This window comes from Lottia gigantea (assembly GCF_000327385.1).
Source record: "Lottia gigantea unplaced genomic scaffold LOTGIsca_21, whole genome shotgun sequence".
Lineage (NCBI taxonomy): Eukaryota > Metazoa > Mollusca > Gastropoda > Lottiidae > Lottia > Lottia gigantea.
Genome location: NW_008708458.1, coordinates 2890535 through 2911539, shown reverse-complemented (window position 1 = coordinate 2911539; position 21005 = coordinate 2890535). Strand labels below are relative to the sequence as shown.

Below are 21005 nucleotides of genomic sequence, written 5' to 3'. Positions count from 1 at the left end.
GTAGAAATTAAAGATAAAAACCAATAGTTAGATTTTTGTTTTGATATTAAAATATCTGAAGAGTTTGAAAAGGCCTTAGGGTTTGTTAAAGAGTTTTGTACTACTTTGTTATTTTTTGCTGAAATAAATTATATTTTCATGTTAGAATTACATTTATTAGAGGACTGAAATGAAAGGGGATTTTGAGGAAAAGAATGCCATACTCAAACCCTGGCTCATATGTGGATTATCTGCAATCACTGCATTAGTAGCTGAGAAGCTACTAGTTAAACAATGAAATTTTTTGTGCGTCCATGTTCAGATCGTGATAATTGGCACTTTGAGTTAACAAAATGTGATGCAACAGGTTTATCACAATGATAGTACTTTTTTTTTTATGTTTGGCTTAGTGGAATGCAGAATACCAGGTAAATGGGGCATTTAGCTGTGGTCTGAAGCATTTAGAAATGAGTTGTCTCTCCTGATAAGGGAATTCTTTAATCTTGATTATCATGTACACATTTATGTTCAAAGAAAATTGTCATGGAAATTTTGAATGTCGTGATAACTTAAAGTATAAAAACATGATACAAAATATTCTTCTATATATTTTTATCGTTTTACCATTAATAAAACCCAAAATTATAATCAACTCATAGGATTTTTCATTTATCTGGACAGTCTGGATAATCGAGAATGTTATCTTTGACGAAGGGAGATAACCACGTAGAGGGCGCTATTGACTAAAATGAGGTCGGTGGATTCCCACCAGGAGAAATAAACTAATTTACAAAGTTTTAGCTTAGAAAACTGTATATTTTAGTAGAAAATAGAGAATTACAATTGTAAGTCTGTGAAATTGGTGTTCTCCTATATTCTTGCCTTATTCTTACGCGGTTTATGTTCATGTCAAAGTTCGAGAATGGTCAACTTTTAGTTGAACAATTCACTAATACGAGAAAAAAACCCAAACTTTTATAGGCTAGTAGGCCTAACCCACTTTTAGTTTCCTTTGGCCTTGGTGGGTTCAGAGTCGACTTTTCTCTATCTTAAACATCATGCATTTTAGTGGGATGATGACATCTCATGTACATGTACAAACCAGTACTTACAAAGATAGATATAACTCTTGAAAAATTGATAGGAACTAATTTTTGAGCTTGCCATCATCATAGTCATAAATAAGCTACTCATAGTTTTAATATTTCCAAGTTGAATATTAGAGTTTGAGTGGACATTAGAGCAGTTTGGGTTAACCATATTCTATATACCATCTTCTATAAGCTTAAATCAGTTACAGGGCCAACTTAGGCAGGACAGATATGTAGGATTCAAAATTATCTACTCCTTATAAATATTTGTTATATTGAGAATTAATCAATTTAAAAATGACTTCTGATTTTTAAATGCTTGGAACTTGCATACTTTAGACGTGCTTTGAAATAATTGCTGTTGGATTCGAAAAAGAACATTCTGAATGTAAGAATATTATTGTGATGGCAAATAATCTTATAAGCTTATTTTTACCATGTATAAGGTTCTTGGTTGTTTTTTAAAAATCAAAATATTTTATATTTCAGATTTGAACTTATATCAGCAAGCAGTATTTGTAGTAGTTAGTATAGAGAGAGAGAGTGAAATTAAAAGATCATCAGTTACAGTTGACTGGATGTGGTTTTTTTTTTAAGAAATCCCAGATTTAGAATAAATTGTGCCAGTTGGGAAGATTTTAAAATAGCCATACTTTCTGGAGGGGTGTTAGAAGCTGTTGAGAGTGCTTGATGGTGAATCACATGTGACATAGGCTGGTGATCCCTATATAGAGTTTGAATTTGATAAGCCATTTTCCTTGGGAAACATTGGCATACAAAAAACGAAATTTACAAGAAAAGAAAAGAGTACTTGAAGATCTTTGAAGAAAACATCGAAACATTGAGAAGCAATACTTCAATTAACAAATGAATTTCTATTTATTGAAATATTTACAGGGCAATATTGGCAGCAACTAAAGTATCGAAAGAACATTAATTAGTCTAGTGGTATATAACATCATTTAGCTAAGGGAAGCTTATATCTTTTATTTTCTTATTTATTATTTATTTGACTAGAAGAAACAGAACTCGACCTTATCAATTTCCACAAACTCATTTCAAACATTAGCCAATCTGTGCATTAACCGTGTATATCATTATTTTACAAAAAGGGCAACACAAATATTGATATTTTTGACTAGAACTTGATGTTGTGTTAAATTATAAAAAAGAACATTTGGAAGTGTTAATAGTACTGGACTAAACTGTAAATATTTTGAAAGTAAAACAATAGATTAGTTTTATTTATCAAGAATTTTACTACTTACAAAACACATTATCTGAAAAGGTCAAAGGTTATATTTTGCAAATGTAAAGTATTGTATGGTAGTGTATATTATAAACAAACATAGCAAACAAGTACTGGATGGTCAAAGTGTCAAGTATCAAAATTATCAAAGTATACAAGAAAAAGAAATTAAAATCAGGAACAAAACAATTGAAGAAAAAATACAGCTCAAGTTTCCATGATATTTATTAACGAATATAAAGCAGTACTAACAAACAGAAATATTCATAGATGACAAGAAGAAATCAGTAAAATATGTGACAACGTAAAGTAACTTAATTTATAGTAGTGTTTTTAGTAAAAAATGAAACAAAACTGAAAAAAAACTGAAGAAAGAAGAAAATATAGAGTAATATTTATTATTGTAGTGCATGAGACTAATCTTTAAATTTTATAAGAGAGAATCGAAAAAACGACAGCAATTCGCTTATAGCTGCTTAAGAAGAAAATCAATAACTTGAAACTGATATTTCAATTACAACAAAAAAAAATTATTAGAAAATTTAAAGAAGTCAAGTAGAGTTTTTATAATTATAAACCTAACCTAACAAAATTCATCCAGAAGAATAAATAAAAAAAGTACAGACAGAAAATTGAAGACTTCCCATACTATTTTAATATAAAGAATCCTTAAAATGCAGAAGAAATAACACACCAGAGATTATCAAAAATTGTTCAAGGTGATCTGTAAATGAAATTTGGAATCTGAAAGTGAAAGAAGATTTTCTGCAAAATACTGTCTTAAGTATACATCCAGTAATCCTTACACCTTACAGTAACAAGAGTTGAAAATCCCAAAGGAAGACATCAAGTAAGCTTACACCTTAGTGTTGTCTCGACAAGTGTTTAATTTCAGTTTTCAAAAAAGAAATACGAAATAAGTAGTATTTTTTTATCAGCTTTACATACAGCCTGTTGTCAAAGTGCTCAGCTACAAAATTTTGGATACAAGTCAAATACGGCGTAGAGTTAAAGTGAAAAGTTTGGGAGTCTGGAAATAGAAATATTTAATGCTAAGCAGTAGTAATAGTTACACAAGAAATCCAAAGATTAAACGGAGAGAAGAGAGTTTTAACCAGCACTAGTACAGAATGGCTGAGACAGGGGGAATGGAGTTGTTCCAAGGGCGTGTAACTCATGTGATTGACCCATTCAACTTCTGGGCTCAGGTTGGAACAGGTAAGACATTAACTTTATATACAATTCAAGACTTATGACAAAGTTGACCTAAGAATCAAGCCAATTTTTGTTTACAGTTGCTTAACAGCTTAGAGTTATACGTAGCTATCAAAATTATCTAGTAAAATTGGGTTTACAGCTGGAAATCCTAGAAATAAGGAAGCCTTTGTAAAGTATCATTGCCCACTGCATGGCGTTACTAGTCTTCATTAGTCCATTCCTATTGAGATTTTTAAGGATTTTTACTCTTCTGACATTGCAAACTTTGTTTTCCTATTCAAATCATTACATATATTTTCCACTTCAGAACAAGATATAGAGAGTTTCAGGTGGTTACAAGAAGAGTTATATAAGTTCTGTGAGGGAATAGGGTGTATTAGAATTACTGGTAGACTGGAGAATATAGACAGTGGTTGTTGTGTTCTTGTTAAACACAATGGTAACTGGTATAGAGCTCAGGTAGCCCGGATTGATAGGTAAGATTTAGTCGAGGTCAATCACAATATGATTAAAATTAGATTACAATTTTGGTTTGGTATTTTTTTTGTACAGACTAGATAGTAATCTAAAAAGATTTATGTCAATATCTTGTACTCTTGACGTTCATTTCAACTAATCATGCAGAATCTGTGTCTGAATATCGACTATGGATTGTGGGATAGCGAAACCCAAAGAGTAACGTGACCGATGATATTATGAGACTGCCAATACTCTCATGTAAAAGTGATTCTGATTGGTGAGAGAGTGGCACGTGATTATCTGCCATAGATGGCTTGAAACATCACCAGTACCTGACCTTTGGTATAAAACTTGTTAGATAAGATTACAATGGACACCGACAAAAATATTAGTAGCGAAACAAGGATTTAATCAAATTTTAATAAGATTGGGTGATTCAGCATCATATTCCTAAATAAGGATATATTGATTTTCGTATTGTTTGAAGAAAAATTATGTGAAAAACTTTTAGGGATATACTTGGGCTTGCATAAATTCTTGTTTCTTTTGATTTAAAGATAGTTGTAAATATTCTTGTAAGCAGGGGATATGCATGCCATTATGATGGGCATCATCACTATTGATTTCGCAATTTGATTTTTCTGATTGATTTCTTATGGGCATTCTACGTAAGGTACAGTACGATCGGGTTTGAAAATTTGTTTAGTTTGATATTCAGAACATTGATTATATTATTTATAATTACAGTGATAAGCGAAAGTTAGATATAGTATATGTGGACTATGGTGATTCTGATATGGTATCAATAGATCAAGTCTGTTTAGCTTGTCCCATCATATTTACAATGTTAAAACCTCAAGCTTCCAAATGTCGTCTGGCTGGTATTACTCCTGTAAGTGAACAATCTTGAATCCACATCCATTTAAAAATTTGTGTATGCATTCTATGTAAATTTTATATGAAATGTAGAGGGTATATCGGTGTCACCCACGTCTGATTTCTACGTTCACAATTGCTCTTAAACACTCTAGAAGGCACAAGTCTTGACTGATTCTACGCTGCTTTCTGTTTGTAGCTGTAGGACACCATGGATGTCCGTTCATTTTGCACTATTGCAACAAGATTTTTATATTTGATGCTATGTTATGAGCAATGAATTAATTTAGATATTATTTCTGTTTGTAGTTGGCAAAGAACTGGACTAGTCGAGGTATTAATTATTTTAAAGAGATAACAAAAGGGAAGATATTTCAAACAGCTATTGTAAGAATTAACAATCAGTTTATGTATGATGAAGTCTCACTATATACCAGGTATAGTCATTATTTAAACAGATTTTAATAGCCCTCACACCATAGCAATAAACAGCTTCCTGTTTTATAAGAGGTCATGAGTTCAAACACAACTCGTAACTCAAGAGTTGCATTAGAAACTTATGACTACTATTGTTATTTGCAACCATAGGCAACTGGTTGTGGTTTTATGAAAGAGGTCATGAGTTCAGAATGCAACTCACAACTCAGTTTCATTCAAAACTTATGACTGCTATTCTTATTTGCAACCGAGTCGTCATTTTAACATTAAAAAGTAGATAATTCTCGACATACATAGATTTGAATGTTCAAATTTCTACGATGAGCTGTGAACACTATTACTGATTGGTTTAGCTTAAAATTCCTGTTTCTGAGACTAAGGTACGATTAGTCAAATGAATGGCGAATCTTTACCTTTAAAGGGTATTAATGGGGTCTTCTAGCTTTTTGGTGTGTGTAAGGTCCATTTTTTTTTTCATCATTGCTGGTCTCCATAATTTGTGAATATGTAGATGTATCTATAAAAGTGAAGTTAAAAATATAGAAATAATGATATGGTTTATATTTTCCAGTGATAAAGAAGGGAGGTCATTGGCTCATATCTTAATGCAGGAAGAAATTGGAATAGTAAGTCCACATTTTATTTGGCAGGAACTCACCCTTCTGGAGAAGTTGATGGGACTTGAGACGGGACAATGACAATGAAATAGATGGAGTTCTACTTCCTTTTTTCTGCACCATGTGTGTGAATGAAAACGTGCAACGCCATGCAGGGTGCAATGAGGGAAATTTTACCAGGACAGCCAGCCGCATTAGCCTGCTTTTTTCGATTTGTAAACAATAAGCCATAATCTTGACAATATTTATGTTGAGAGCTAATCTAATCACTACATTCTATGATATGAGAATAATGGAATCAAAATATAAGACGAGTTTCATTACAGCATGATTTGCGTTTGCTTGATTCTATGGGTTTTTTTCTAGGCAAATGATGAAGAAGTGCCAGAATTCAGCCGGGATGTAAAATCAAGAATGCCAGAATCATATCTGGAGAACTTTTCCTATGATACAGGTTGGTGTAGTGCTAATTTATAATTCATGATTCATTTTGACCTCTGATTGGAAGTGCAATCAGACAACTAAAGTTAAGGCAGCTTAACTATTAACCATCGAGGCTGGTCTGGTTTATGATTTTTTGGTGAGTGTTCAGACAGATATGAAAGTTAAGCCAGCTTTGAGTTTAACTCAGAAGTTATTGAGAAGTTCAGAGATCACAATATCATTAAGCATGTACATTATGACATAAATAATAATGGCGGAAATTTGTTTATATTTGTTTATTGTTGATAGTTTAACTGCCTTAACTTTAGTCTTCTGATTGCACCATTGGTCATTTTGACTTCAAAGGTATGCAAATATAATTGACAAAGCCATATGCAGATTGACATTTGATGTACCTGTTATAGTGATTTAAGTATGGATGCCAATTCCAAGCTACTAGTAAAGATATAAATTTCATGTACAAATTTCACTCTTTCAGATGATCTCTTAACATCCGATTATACAAACAGTCCAGTTGGTTTTGACCAATCAGATGGCAGGGAATCAGTTCAATCAACCAATCAGCAATCATTTAATATCAATCTTTACAATATGTCTGATTCATCCAATAACAGATCAGATAACAACAGTCCACATAATCAGTCCAATTCATCCAATAGGAGGCTTTATAACGAGAGTCCGTATGAAATGACGAACATCATCAACAGTCGTTACTATGGCAACAATCAGCAGGCAATAAACACCACCTATACAACAGGATTTTACAGTGATTCTGATTCGTCCAGTGTAACCAGTCACAAACAACATAATAAAGCCAATCAGATGTCCGGTTGCAAACAGTCATCTGGTCTGTCCAATCAGAATGCTTCTCAAAAATATGGTAAAGAGAGCAGAAGATTATATATGGCTGACAATGCTTCAAATTCTACAGAGCCTCTTTCTGGATTATCAACTCCATTGAATTATTCTACAGATTTTGGATCAGGAGATGAAAATTTTAATTCGAAGAATTCATTTCAAAGTATTTATTCGAATTCTTGGTCAACGGCTGCACCAATTGCTAAACAAGATTCTTCAGATCAATCCAATAACTTTTGGTCAAATTTTCCCAGCGAGGATCAAGTAAAAACAGCCCTGCCTAGCATATGGTCATATAACTATACAGCAACTAATGGAGACCACATCAATAATATTTGGTCTACGAATGATGGATCAAACATTTGGTCAGCAGTACCAACTAATATTGAAGATAAACCTATACCTGTAGAACCTCCATCTCCAGAAATTCTTATACCTGGGTTTAATCTGTCAACCATCATGAAAACTAAGTCAGCATGCCCTGATGAAATTCAGGTAAGCTTAAAGTTTTTTATGCAGGGAGAAAGTGGAAATGAACCCACTGAATTGAGGAAAGTTTACAAGTAGACACAAGGAGGCTTTTTTTGGAGGTCAAAACTTTTTTTTGCTCAGATTTGTGAAAACTAAACAACAAAATTTAGAGAAATATGTCCCGTAATAGACGCTTAATTGTAGAGAAATATGTCTCCTACGTATTCTAATTGTTTCAAATAATAATATCGAGCCATTATAAGGCCTAACTGCTTAATTAACAATTAGTACTCTCCATTTTAAAATAACCTTTTTAAAACAAATTCAGTTTGATCAAGTAGGTATACAGATGTAAATAGCATATTTTAGAAATATCAGGTATAATTTATGACGTTTTTTATTATGAAAATGTTTTATGAAAAAAAAAAGCAGAATGCCCCTTTCAACAGTTAGTGTGTACCCCTATCTGTTAAAATGATGTAGGATAACTAATAGATTTAAGAAAAGTTTCCCCACATTTCACAAAAAAACTATCAATTTTTTCTGGTATTTCTTAATGTTAAATTCTATTTTTGAGTATGGACCATGCTCTCTACTGCTTAATTGCTAAGTGAATTATGAAAAACTACCAAACATGTACTGTTACCCTGAAGTATTAGAATATTTATTATAATAATATGTTTAACTAATAAACAGGAAGTACGAGATGTAGAAAGAAGAGTAACAACTAAAACAGAAGTTGTAGATAATATGGAACAGATTTATGAAGAACTTGAGAAAGATGAATCTAAAGACATCATTAACTGGGGTTGGTATTTTACTTGTTTATGAAATATATAGAGGGACGACATGAAAACAGCTTGTCTTGGTTGTGTAGCGAATGGAAGAATTCTGTATAAGATCTCCCCAGTCAGGATCTCAATGATGCGTAGGGAAATCCGTAAAAAGTGAACTATTCCAGTAAATATTCCCCCAATAAGTGACTAAAGCAGAGATGTTGATTATAAGAAGTTTTTAATTCCATGAAACGTTTTGGGTAACAGGCACCCTTTCTTTCTGTTGATAAAATGGTTAAAATCTTAAAATCCAACTTTCTACCACATTGAGCTATATAAGACATTCAACTTCATATACTGTATAAAAATTTTTTACCCAAGCATCAGCAGTAAAGGTCATGTACAGCCTGTTTATAGGCGACACAGAAGTATCGATTCAAATTGCCATCTAGACGTCTGTGGTTCTTGCAATTCCGCTCAAATTCAACGTTTATGACATCACTATCTCACTATCTTAAATAATATTTAATTCCTTTAGCTTATTTACAGTATTTAGTTTCAAAGGACACACATAAACTATCACAAAACTCTTTTCAATCATTTTAAGATGGCTGTTATGGCTGAATTATAATTTGAGCATCAAATAATAAATTATAATGTGTTACTATTTTGTAGGAAGGTCAGATCTGAGTATTGGTACACCTGATACATCTCAACCACCTGATGTTTATGATAATATCAAGTCACAGATAGAGTCAATTAGTCCAATGAATAAAGCCCAATATAAACTCCCACCTAGTGATAAAAAACCTACTCCACCCCCTACAGCTCAGTATTCTCATCAATATACACCCCACTACCCCTCACGTTATCAAAAACCACCCCCACAGAAATATACACAACCAGCTAGATTTCAGCAAAAAGGTATGCTTTCAGTCCAAATTTTTATCATCTGACTCATTATGATGCTGATCCCAATTGAAACTAATGACTAATCATCTTGAATATATACAGAAAACAACAAAATGTAGCTTATGAATGATTAAGAGTGAAGGCCCATAAATTTTGAGGATACAGTAAATCTGCTTATGAAACCACCTTTACAAAACTACCATCTTCAATATGCGACCACAATAAATGGCCATCTGAACAAAATGAATTTTGTGTTTATTCTGACCCAATTCTCTACCTAGGAGACCACCTCCATTTAAAGACTCTTTTGGACTATTCCCTTGAGTGGTCTCTTACTATAGTTTTTACTGTAGTTTAGCTGCTATCTGAAATCTCATTGATTTGGATTTGCAATCCTCACTTTGTCTCATTCAGTAAGATATATAGTTAATAAATAAATAGCATATTTGAATACTTTCTGAATCCTTTTTGTTACATTACCGTTAACAGCCATGTTGTTAGCCATATTAATCACTGCTCCTAAACATGATCTCTTATTTATATTTCCAGAAAATCGTTCCAGTCAACCAAATAGATCCAGTCCTAAACTAAATTCTAGGCAGCAAATTTTAGAGGCAATAATGTAAGTTCAGAAAGATTTTAAAGCAAATCAAGATAAACTACATGTAGTGTATAATGTAAATATTTCTGACGATATATTGATGCCAATTCCTTCCCTCTCTTTTGATTTTCAAATGACAATATTTAACCTTTTCTATTTGCATTTTAATGTATATAATTTTGTCTATGTTTAAAGAAGGCCAGAGTGTATTTCAAGTTAAAAACAGGAAGGATTAAAAATACACTTCTAAAGTTTGGCTGTCGTTTCAAAACTGAGGGACTTGCCTTATATACCTCCATTGCGCTACAGCATAGTTGATAACATGATAACTTTACAGATTTACTGTTTTTTTGTCTTAAATTGACAGTCTTGAAGATAGTTTTAAACCTGTAGTTAAATTAGAAAATTCAGAAGAGGCTGAATACAGATTCTCTAAGAAAATTGAAAAAGTAAGTTATTTGGAGTCTTTTATGGGTCATTTGGTGAAATATTGATGGTTACATTAATTATAAGCAGATTTTTGAACAATGTACAATTGCCAACATCTCTGATCTCAGAACAAAGGATATGTACCTATATATGGAGCCCCTAATGCACAATTTTCCATTTTTATAAAATATTTCGTTTTAACAAAATAATTATTTTGTTTAAACAAAATATTTTATAAAAGTATGGAAAATTCCGTCTTAGGGGCTCCGTACCTATGATATGTTATTTATTGAGTATTATGTACTATGATTATAGGTATTAAAGACAATAGAGAATGAAGAAGATCCTGTTATTGTCTGTGATAAAATACATTCTATTGTTCCTCCAGGTTTGTATTGCTACCTGAAATATATATTGAGTCAAATACCTATAGCATATTGAAATTTATGTGTTGGTCAGGTGTCAATCAGCCAGGCTTCTATACTTTCAATTACTAAATTGTCTCATGCAAAACTTGTCTAAAATGTCTATGTTAAAACAGAACCTAAAAAATTATGTTGATGTTTCATAAAATATGATCTTCAGATAACTGACCTAGTTTCAGCCTGCGTCCTACTACAGTTGGACAAGTATTCTCATATGTACACTTTAAAACGCATTCCGAACCTTTGTTTAAAGAAGTGTGCTTAGTGATGGAGAGTGATGGTTCTATGGATTGCTTATGTTGTGAATCGCCCTCGGATACATTTTCAATAGATAGTGCTGAAAATAACATTGACACATACAGAACTTTCAAAACTTCAAAATTAAATTATTCTGAGCTAGTCTTAGTCATACTACATAAATTCCTCTATACTAATTCTATTATATTGTTTTATTTGTGTTGTAGAAAATGATGGTTGTGAAGCCAATGTGTTATCTGTATGTTTAGAAACTATATTAGACCGAGCAGTGCTTGATAAACAAAATACACAGAAATTACTGACTATTTTAGACTCGTACTCTCGTAAGTATAGTCACTTTGTTTACACCTACACATCAGCAGAGAGAAACGGGAGAACATACACTTGGTGATAGTTGGTGAAAACTATTTCATTGTATTATATTGCCTTTGTGGTGCACTTCTAGGCTCCACAGGTTTCAGACATCTAAATTGGAAATTACCTAAGTCGTAGTTGGTTAATATGGTCACAAATTTATTTGGAAGGATGAGAACTCAGGGATGTAAATCTGCCATTTCATTTCAATAATCCATTATGGTAGAAAACAGAAAAATGTAATACTCCCATTTCATTTCATTATTTCAACTAAATCAATGGTAAACTGACATTTCATTCAGGTACTTGATGGTTGGAACAGAAAGATATTAAACTCTATGATGTATTGTTTCAGATTGTGATATATTTGGTGCGTGTATGGAGTATGTAATAAAGAAATTAAGTAAAGCCTATCTTAAACTTCCTGTTCGTAAAACATATCATACAGACTACTCTATAGTCCTAGTTAAACTATTACAACTTTCTAATTATTGGCCTGACAGGTACGTCTATAAATATACATACTATAACATTTTCACAGCTCAGTTTGTGTGGTTGATTATTATATAACACTCAAAAAGAACTAGGGTATCTTGTGACTACACTTGAAAATGCAAGAAGACACCCTTCATAGTTGAATGTTACTAGTGTATAACCTTCAATCAAAAATCTTAGAGGGGTTGCAAAGAGGATTTCATGTGTATTTGGGCTGATTTATGGCTTCTATATGCATCACTCAAATTTCCAGTCAGACATCTGTGGGTGTTGTAATTCACATAAAATTAAATATTTTATGTTGTCACTATAGCTGTAAACTTTCTATATTGAATTTTTCAGTGTATCTGGTTCTATACAGGAGTTGATATTGTCTACTGTTGAAAGATGGATTATATTCAACAAAAAGGTATTGTAACATTTCTATAACAATATTTTGCAGAGCATATAGATCCAACAACAGTAGAATTTGAGAATTGCTGAAGCTACAGTAAAATGCCTATTATTGATAAGATAAGTAGTGCTTAGCCTATATGCTGTTTCCCAATGCTGAAGCTACAGTAAAATGCCTATTATTGATAAGATAAGTAGTGCTTAGCCTATATGCTGTTTCCCAATGCTGAAGCTACAGTAAAATGCCTATTATTGATAAGATAAGTAGTGCTTAGCCTATATGCTGTTTCCCAATGCTGAAGCTACAGTAAAATGCCTATTATTGATAAGATAAGTAGTGCTTAGCCTATATGCTGTTTCCCAATGCTGAAGCTACAGTAAATTACCTATTATTGATAAGATAAGTAGTGCTTAGCCTATATGCTGTTTCCCAATGCTGAAGCTACAGTAAATTACCTATTATTGATAAGATAAGTAGTGCTTAGCCTATATGCTGTTTCCCAATGCTGAAGCTACAGTAAATTACCTATTATTGATAAGATAAGTAGTGCTTAGCCTATATGCTGTTTCCCAATGCTGAAGCTACAGTAAAATGCCTATTATTGATAAGATAAGTAGTGCTTAGCCTATATGCTGTTTCCCAATGCTGAAGCTACAGTAAATTGCCTATTATTGATAAGATAAGTAGTACTTAGCCTATATGCTGTTTCCTAATGCTGAAGCTACAGTAAATTACCTATTATTGATAAGATAAGTAGTGCTTAGCCTATATGCTGTTTCCCAATGCTGAAGCTACAGTAAATTGCCTATTATTGATAAGATAAGTAGTACTTAGCCTATATGCTGTTTCCTAATGCTGAAGCTACAGTAAATTGCCTATTATTGATAAGATAAGTAGTGCTTAGCCTATATGCTGTTTCCCCAATGCTGAAGCTACAGTAAATTGCCTATTATTGATCATCGTGGCCAAAGGTCACCCCCATTTGTTATACTTCCTTGAGGCCGTGGTAACACAAGTGAGAAAAATTACGTATTCATAGCTAAATATTGTCCAATCAAAATTGACCCTACTGTATTGATAGCAAATTTCAGCCAATCAAAACGCGTTATGACGCTTTGTTTGTGAACGTAAATAAAATGAAAGTAGCGTGCCATTACATATTATGTTTAACCTATATACTGTTGTATTTGTGTGCTCATCAGAGGCATCTAAATCCTATTAAAAGAATAATTGCATATTATTTTAAATGTATTATTTTGTTTGTAGGGTTTGCAAGGTGGGCCTGAAATCCAGAGTTTAAGTGAGTTGTATATCGATTGTCTTGAAAGTGTCTGGTTGTTAGTGTCTGAAGTCTTGAGTGATGAGTATCCAGATAAATATCAGTATTATATTGAACAGATAGAAGAGAAATTTCTAGCTGATGGTTTAAGAAGGTTGGTACAATTTGGAACATGTTCAGAATGAGTTCTATTTTTGAAAAAAGTAAAATGAAGAATTCAAAATGGTGGAGAAAGAATAAATATAGTTAATTTTGAATGGGACATATCCAGTTTTGTACCGGCTGTTTGAAGCCAAAATTGGAAGAGGTCTAACCTGTTTAAAATAAACCAATCCAGCTCCATCAGGGTTTAAGGAATTTTGTTATAATCAATGAAATAATCAATGTACCATTTTTTTATATTTCAGTGCCTACAGAGCCAAGTTATTTGGTATATATAAATCCAGTTTGGTACATCAGCAGATTAACCTAAAACTTTCATCACAATCCAAACCTGCAACCGATTCAGTTTGCTATGTTGATACACCAGTATTAAAATCAGAGATGATGACACAGACAGACAGACTGGAACTTGAATCACGTGGTGTACAGACTGAAGATAATGCTGATGATATACAAGTTCCAGATGAATGGTGGCTTCGAGGTAAACATTTATATTTATTGTCTTACATGGTCTCATGGGCTTTTACATTTTGAAACCATCAAGTGTAAAGTTCCTCTTACTGGCACTACTTAGCAGTTGAAACAATAAACCAAGGCCTGTTGTGATACAGGTAATGCCAGCTAAAAATCCACTGCCAGTTGGTAATCAAGAAAGAGTTTGCTAATGTTGCTGTTTCGACCATTGGCTAACAAAGGCTGTAATAATAGTTGTGAATATTTCAGTTAAGACGTAAAAGCTATAAATTTGAAGACAAGTTAACAATGCTTTCCTGATGACATGAAGACAAATATGGTGTAAAATTCTTAATTTATTTCAGATTCTGTTACATCAGAACAACAATATCAAGGTGATGAAAGTTTTTCAAAAAATACAGATTCTCAAGATCTCAATCAAAGCTGTGACACTTCCATGGAACAAAGGAACTCAAATTTAGAGCGTATCTCAAGTTTCTCAGAAATTTATCGATTGGAAGAATTGAGGCACAGTCGATCAAACTCTCCCTTAGCAACAAGAAGTAATACTAGTCAAGAAACTAACCAATCAATGGAACAGCTGAAATCACCCAAATCTGGTCGTCAAGGCATTGAATCGCCAGTAGCTACAAGAGATAATGAAGCTCCATATAAAAAGGAAAATAAGGATGCACTCAATGAACATGAATCCAAAATGGCTGTTCATCACAATCCTGATCAAGAATATGACGACCAGGATTTGCCAACTAGAGAGGAAGAATCTGCAGAGAGTGTGACCTTTGACCCACATGTATTAAATGGAAAACATCCCAAAGAAGATCATTCGAAATCAGCAGATTTGTTCACTCCATTATTTAAAAAGAAATCATCTGCTTCAAAGAAATCAAAGTCTAAATATGGTTCATGGGCAGATTGTGTGAAAAAAGACAATGTGGAACCAGATTCAGGAAGCCTTCATTCTGATCACTTGAAACATTTAGCAATACAAACATTAAAATCTGGAGTTTTGAAGGGAAAAAATGTCCAGGCCAGACGGCAGCTATCTTCTGAAGAGTTGAAAGTGTTGGTCAAACCTGCAGCAGATGGCCTGACAGAAGAATCCATCTCATCTCCTAGCACTGAGGTTCATCACCAACCAAATTCTTCTTCCAGAACACTTTCTTCTTTAATTGACCAATCACCAAAGCCAGCTATGCAACCATCATCAACACCATCCAAACCAGTATCAGAACTGAAATTCGTTCCTTATGGTAACAAAACTAAAGACCGTTCTATGCCTCAAGGTAAATTCTTACCACCAAAAAGAGTGCCTACTAACTTAACTACTACCAAAGGTCATCCATTAACACCCAAACCTTCAACAAAGCCTGTACCTCTCAAACCATCCAAAATCATCCATGGTCGTGATCTACCAGAGCAAGCTAAGTTAACTCGCAGACAAATGGAAGAAAGAGCTGAAATGGAGGCTATGAGAAAATTCCCACCAAAAATAGCTCTGCAGCAAACTAATCGTCCTGACAACCAATCTAATAAATACAGAAGGCCAACAGATGTATCAGAATGGCCTAGTTTGAATTCAGACAAGGATTCAAAAGCTCCGAAAAAAATCTCAAAAAGCTCAAGTAACAATACTTCATTACATTCCATAGCAACAGACATCTTAATGGCAGAAAATAAACCTTCACGTGTAAGTGACCAAAACCTCTCGTTCCAGAAACAAACAGTTGGTTTTAATTCCAGTGACTCTTCCAGAGCAGATAAACCTAATGGACCTAAGGGAGATAATTCAGAAACTACAAATGTGGAATGTAAAAGTAGTCACTATGACAACAGTGATGAATGGGAATCAGACTTTAGTGATGATGACATCATGGTTACCGGGGCAACAGATTGTAAACCTGCTAGCCCACCTCTCGCACAACAAGTTTCCCCTCCTAAAACCCCTACTTATCAATTTCGCCCCACCAGACAGGACTATGGTTGGTCGCCGAAAACTCGTACTTGTACTAATTGTGGGGAGACAACTCATGTAGTGTATGACTGTCCTCGAAAATCCAGCATTTTATTTTGAAATTATTTTGTGATATGATTTAAAGTTGGTCAAGGATATTTATGCACATCCAGATCCAACAGGGCTTGAATACTGATAATTGATATTATAATTTTATTGCTAGGTCCAAATGAGTTCTTTTATTACCTTAAAATATTGCCAAAATATGCTATAGACATCTATGTATCTACTTGATGAAACTGAATTTGTTTTAAAAGGGTTACTAAAAAACGGAGAGTACCAATTGTTAATTAAGCAGTTTGACCTAGGTTTGGTGTTTGGCTTTATTGTGGCTTGATATTATTAGTTATATAACAGAATATGTAGGAGACAAATTTCTCTATGATTAGGCATTTATTTTACTTAAATCCGTTCAGTAGTTTTCTAACAGCTTCAAAAAAGCTGAACGATCTTAAAAAGTTTATGTAATGATAAAGGTCTAGTTTTACAAAATCCAGTCGAAAAAAATTACCATTAGGACATGAAATATTAGCTAGTGGTATGAGATAAAGGTATGCATAAGTTTCCTTAATCATTCATTCTTGTTAATCAGTTTTGTTTTTTTGTGTGATAATTAGGACAAAGTGTGTCTGTTTTCAAAGCTTTAAAGATTTCATGGAGTTGCATTCGCACTTTTCTTGGATATTCTGTTTCTAGGTCTCGTTTTTTTTTGTTTTACTAACAGGCAAACAGTTAGGTTAAGCTTAAATGTAGTACTTATTTTAGTGTCAAAAACCTGAAACATTGGATCCATATGATTGAATATGTCCATAGCATATTGTACCATTTAGTGTAGATTTTCTGGGGTTACAAATTGGGGGCAGACTGACTCAATGAGGGGACAAACTATTAAGGCTATATTCAAAATGCAGCAACTCTGTGGAGGGTTCTCTCAAGAAAATTTTCGAAAGATTTGTTGCATTCTGACATAATTTGGTTCTAAAATACATAAAATTCATATATTAATTTCCTTTTAAATATAAAGTGTGGGTACAGTTGGGGGTACAAACCAGTTTGCTAAAGGGGGGTGGAAAATGCCTGCTCTGTACCCCAACTGGTGCCACCACTGAATCTCTGCCTGTGCCAAATTCCTAACCAAGGAAATTTTACTTAATAAGATCCATCTTTCTTAGATCCGAACGCTAGCTGTCAGTCAAAATGGCATTTGATTGAGAAATTCTTAAAGAATAATTTCCCATTTTAGAGAAAGTTTAGTCAATGCTGAATGATGATAACGTGGGTAAGATTCTTAGTTAAACCCTATGTAGACTTGTATCATTTTAATTGTGGTCTAAATATTAAAACTACGCACATTGTTTTGAAATTGAAAATTGCTGCATCGAAAATGATTTTCATTTGTTAAGTGCCTTAATATTAATTGCAAAAGAAAAAAAATTTCTTCTTCAATGTTTGTTTTCAATTTGTAAAATACAAAGCCATCTTGTCAAGGCCCAACATTTCTTACATTTGTGTTGTAGACAATTGTGATAAATTTTGATGGATGTTTTTTTTTTTTTTTGAGAAAGTGGCCAGCATTTAGTTGAAAGGTGGGAGTGTTGATCTTTTCAGATCTTTCAGCAGAGTTTTGTCCCTTGTGTACATGTCAGCAATGCTCGACAAGACTTAATTTAGCTCCTATCAAATGCTGATCTCCAAACAGCTTTAAGTTTCCAGTTATGTTAAATGAATAAATTTCAGATCATTTTCAATACATATTTTCAAACTGCTACCTAACACCACAGACTCCTGTGCATTTTCTAATGAAATCTTACTTCCAACTTTTCTGTACTTGGCTGGGCTATTGAGGCAAGCAATGTAATGCAGGGTGCAAAGCATATCCGACCTTGGTACATTGTCTCATTTGAATGACGCGACACTTTTTCCATGCAAGCAAAGACACTCAAGTAAGAGGGCAAAACTCGCTGGGCTATTGAGGCAAGCAATGCCATGCAGTGTGCAAAGAGGGAAAATTGGCCATGACAGCAACAATAGCCTGTTCATTGTGATTGCAACTTCAGACAGACTTAAAATGTGCACATCCGACCTTCGTACATTGTCTCATTCGAATGACACAACATTTTGTGCATGTCAGCTAGGACCCTCAGGTAAGAGAACAACACTCACTTAGTCACTGTGTCTCCAACATACAAATTATATCTTTGGAATAAAAGAAAACAATCAATTATACATTTTAATATGAAACTTAACATTCTTATATAAATCTGGCTTTGTTGTTTACTCACATCGCAAGATATCCCTTAAAAGTCCAGGCAGGATAGACAGAAAATAACTACTTGCACTACTTATGGTTAGGTTTTCCATTCCATGATAGATTCACTTTCACAATTGAATTTTTGATAATTTGTGGATTCGTCCAAAATTCAGAAATAAATAATTATTTTTTCATTGTTCAAATACGTTTTCCATACTTTTAAAAAAGCTTTTTCACTTTAACAATTTATTTTTTGATATATGTCAAAAATTCGAAAAAAAAATCAAGTTTTCAAGTCACTATCAATCCATCATTAAGTTTGAAACATTTACTATAATTGGTCAACAAAGTTTTTGAGTTCACATTGCATCAATATTTCACGATTGGCAGTGGATTATAAAGACCATAACATAGAAACAGCCTTACAGATTCCTACATCGTTATAGTTGAAGTTGACAAGACCAGCAAAGGCAATGATGCTGATAGTATACCATAGCTGTTTTAACCATGGTGCAAATTTATAGAGATAATCAGTCAACACACCTTCCATACCCCTGAAACAAACAAACAAATATGAAGATGGTTGACATAAGCTTGATATTCATTGACAAATTACAAGCCAGAGTTTGTGTTATTCGTCCGTAATAAGCAATATACAACAATATCATCTACAAAGATGCCAAGCTGATAACCAAGTTGTGACACAGGTTCTGTAATAATGAGAATGCCTTACCTTCCAAAAAGTATAAATGCTCAAGCACAAGTCTAATGTTTCAACAACTTATATTTTTTATATATATATATATGTCCAATCTTTGAAATTCTAGCCCTTGCATGGTGATGTAAATACCACAAAGTCCAAGCTAGTAAACCAACTTAGCGTAACCCCTTGTATTGCTAAATGAGATACTTGACTTACTATGGATTATATCTAGCAATAATATTAAAATACCTACCAGAATCCATGTAAGAAGACAACAGAAGTCATAAGATGGTCTATAACTGGAGATTGAATAAATAATGCAGCTGGTAATACTGGTACCATGGATAACATCAGAACTCTTTCTACCTTCCAGTGAGTTGAGGCTGACATCAGGTGACCTTTTCCTTTCTTCTCCTCTGAAATTTGTAAATTTTCTGGGTTTAGAAATTTTAAAATGAAAACTGGGTTAAGCCATGTGAAATTATCTACATAGACGTTATATATTCCAATATAAATATAAGATGGCAACAATTTGAAAAAAAAATAAGACCAGTTAAATATCGTTTCTATTTTTCATGATCTTATCCCTAAAATGTTTTTCCAAGTTTTATTAAAATCACATAGTGACACCCTAGGCAATTATCAACAGCAGTCAAAGTGCTGTTATGACAGCATTCTTGAGAGACTTCTGATACTTGAATACATCATCTACAACAAAAAATTGCACACTTGGGGTTTTTGGAATCGCAAGCGAAAAGTAAATAAAGAAAAAAAATCTAATAATTTTTTTTTCACCTGGAGTAAATGGTCCTCTTCTTGCAGCAAAATAATTTGTCAAGACAGGGCTTGAACTAAAAACTTTTTTAGAAATAGTCTGGTGGCCATTTGTTGCATTTCGTAATAAAGCTGACTGTACTACCAATCCTGAGCCTGTAAGAGATATAAATGGTACGTCTACTCATTGAGACTAAATTGAATGAAGTGGACATAACTGCTCATTACTTAGTTCTTCATCATATACCTATTAGACACAAACTCTATGGTTCAAATCAAAAGCTTTTTTTTTTTTAACTTTCATTAATGATGTAATTAAATGACTACTATTTTTTAGCTTACTCAAACAATAAAAGTACGGTACCGGTACGGAAAATGAAATTTATCTATCTAAATCAGTCTAATGTCTCAGTCTACTTTAGAGTTTAGTGTAGGGAAGTCCAAGAAAGCTAACCAACTTGCCAATGAAGAATAGTTACATTTATTTAGTGAGCAGAATAGACGCATTGGACGAATGGACTGATCTGCTGTTGTTAAGATCCAGTATGATTTCGATGGTTTCGTAACGACTGAAAGTGAAGTTGTCATTTTTCTCGACTCTCTTTTGATTTCATTGGATATTGTATGACCTTGCAATCATCCATCATTCAATTATTTCAGTTTAGAGTAAGACAAAGTAGTATTCATTTACTGGGCAGCTTTGAAAGTGGACATGCTACTCTTAACCCTACAAAAATCAGTAAAATTACCCCTGGTACAGCAGCGTAAAACTTGTATAGCAGTCGCCATTTTTCCGACCTTCAACTTGAAGGTTGAGCAAGGTCAAGGTTATAAATATATACAAAGTGAAAGTAGAGTTGACCTTTAATGTTTCTATGTCAAGAGTTTATATTGGCTTTTGTTGGACAATGATATGAAATGTACCGTATTATAAGTAACAGTTAACTCAGTAATGATCAGATTTACAAATCTCGGAGCCGAAAATCTCCTACATAATTATTTTAAGC

General features: G+C 33.2%; 2 protein-coding genes across 2 annotated transcripts; one reads left to right on the top strand and one right to left on the bottom strand.

The window, feature by feature from the left end:
• Positions 1-3449: 3449 nt before the first annotated feature.
• LOTGIDRAFT_231750 (hypothetical protein) lies at positions 3450-16924 on the top strand (the record flags this gene model as incomplete). The annotated part of the gene is made up of 18 exons (XM_009054234.1): positions 3450-3537; positions 3845-4013; positions 4744-4888; positions 5182-5309; positions 5882-5936; positions 6294-6381; positions 6850-7724; positions 8397-8508; positions 9152-9400; positions 9938-10010; positions 10357-10438; positions 10734-10806; positions 11308-11424; positions 11811-11958; positions 12293-12359; positions 13611-13777; positions 14031-14266; positions 14604-16924. The coding sequence occupies 18 exons, from the start codon at positions 3450-3452 to the stop codon at positions 16328-16330; spliced, it is 4599 nt and encodes a 1532-aa protein (XP_009052482.1). The 3' UTR covers positions 16331-16924.
• A 1991-nt stretch (positions 16925-18915) lies between these two features.
• Positions 18916-19614, bottom strand: LOTGIDRAFT_115222 (hypothetical protein; the record flags this gene model as incomplete). Its single annotated transcript, XM_009054233.1, has 2 exons — positions 18916-19075; positions 19478-19614. 2 exons carry the CDS (start codon positions 19612-19614, stop codon positions 18916-18918), a joined length of 297 nt encoding a protein of 98 aa, XP_009052481.1.
• Positions 19615-21005: the final 1391 nt, after the last annotated feature.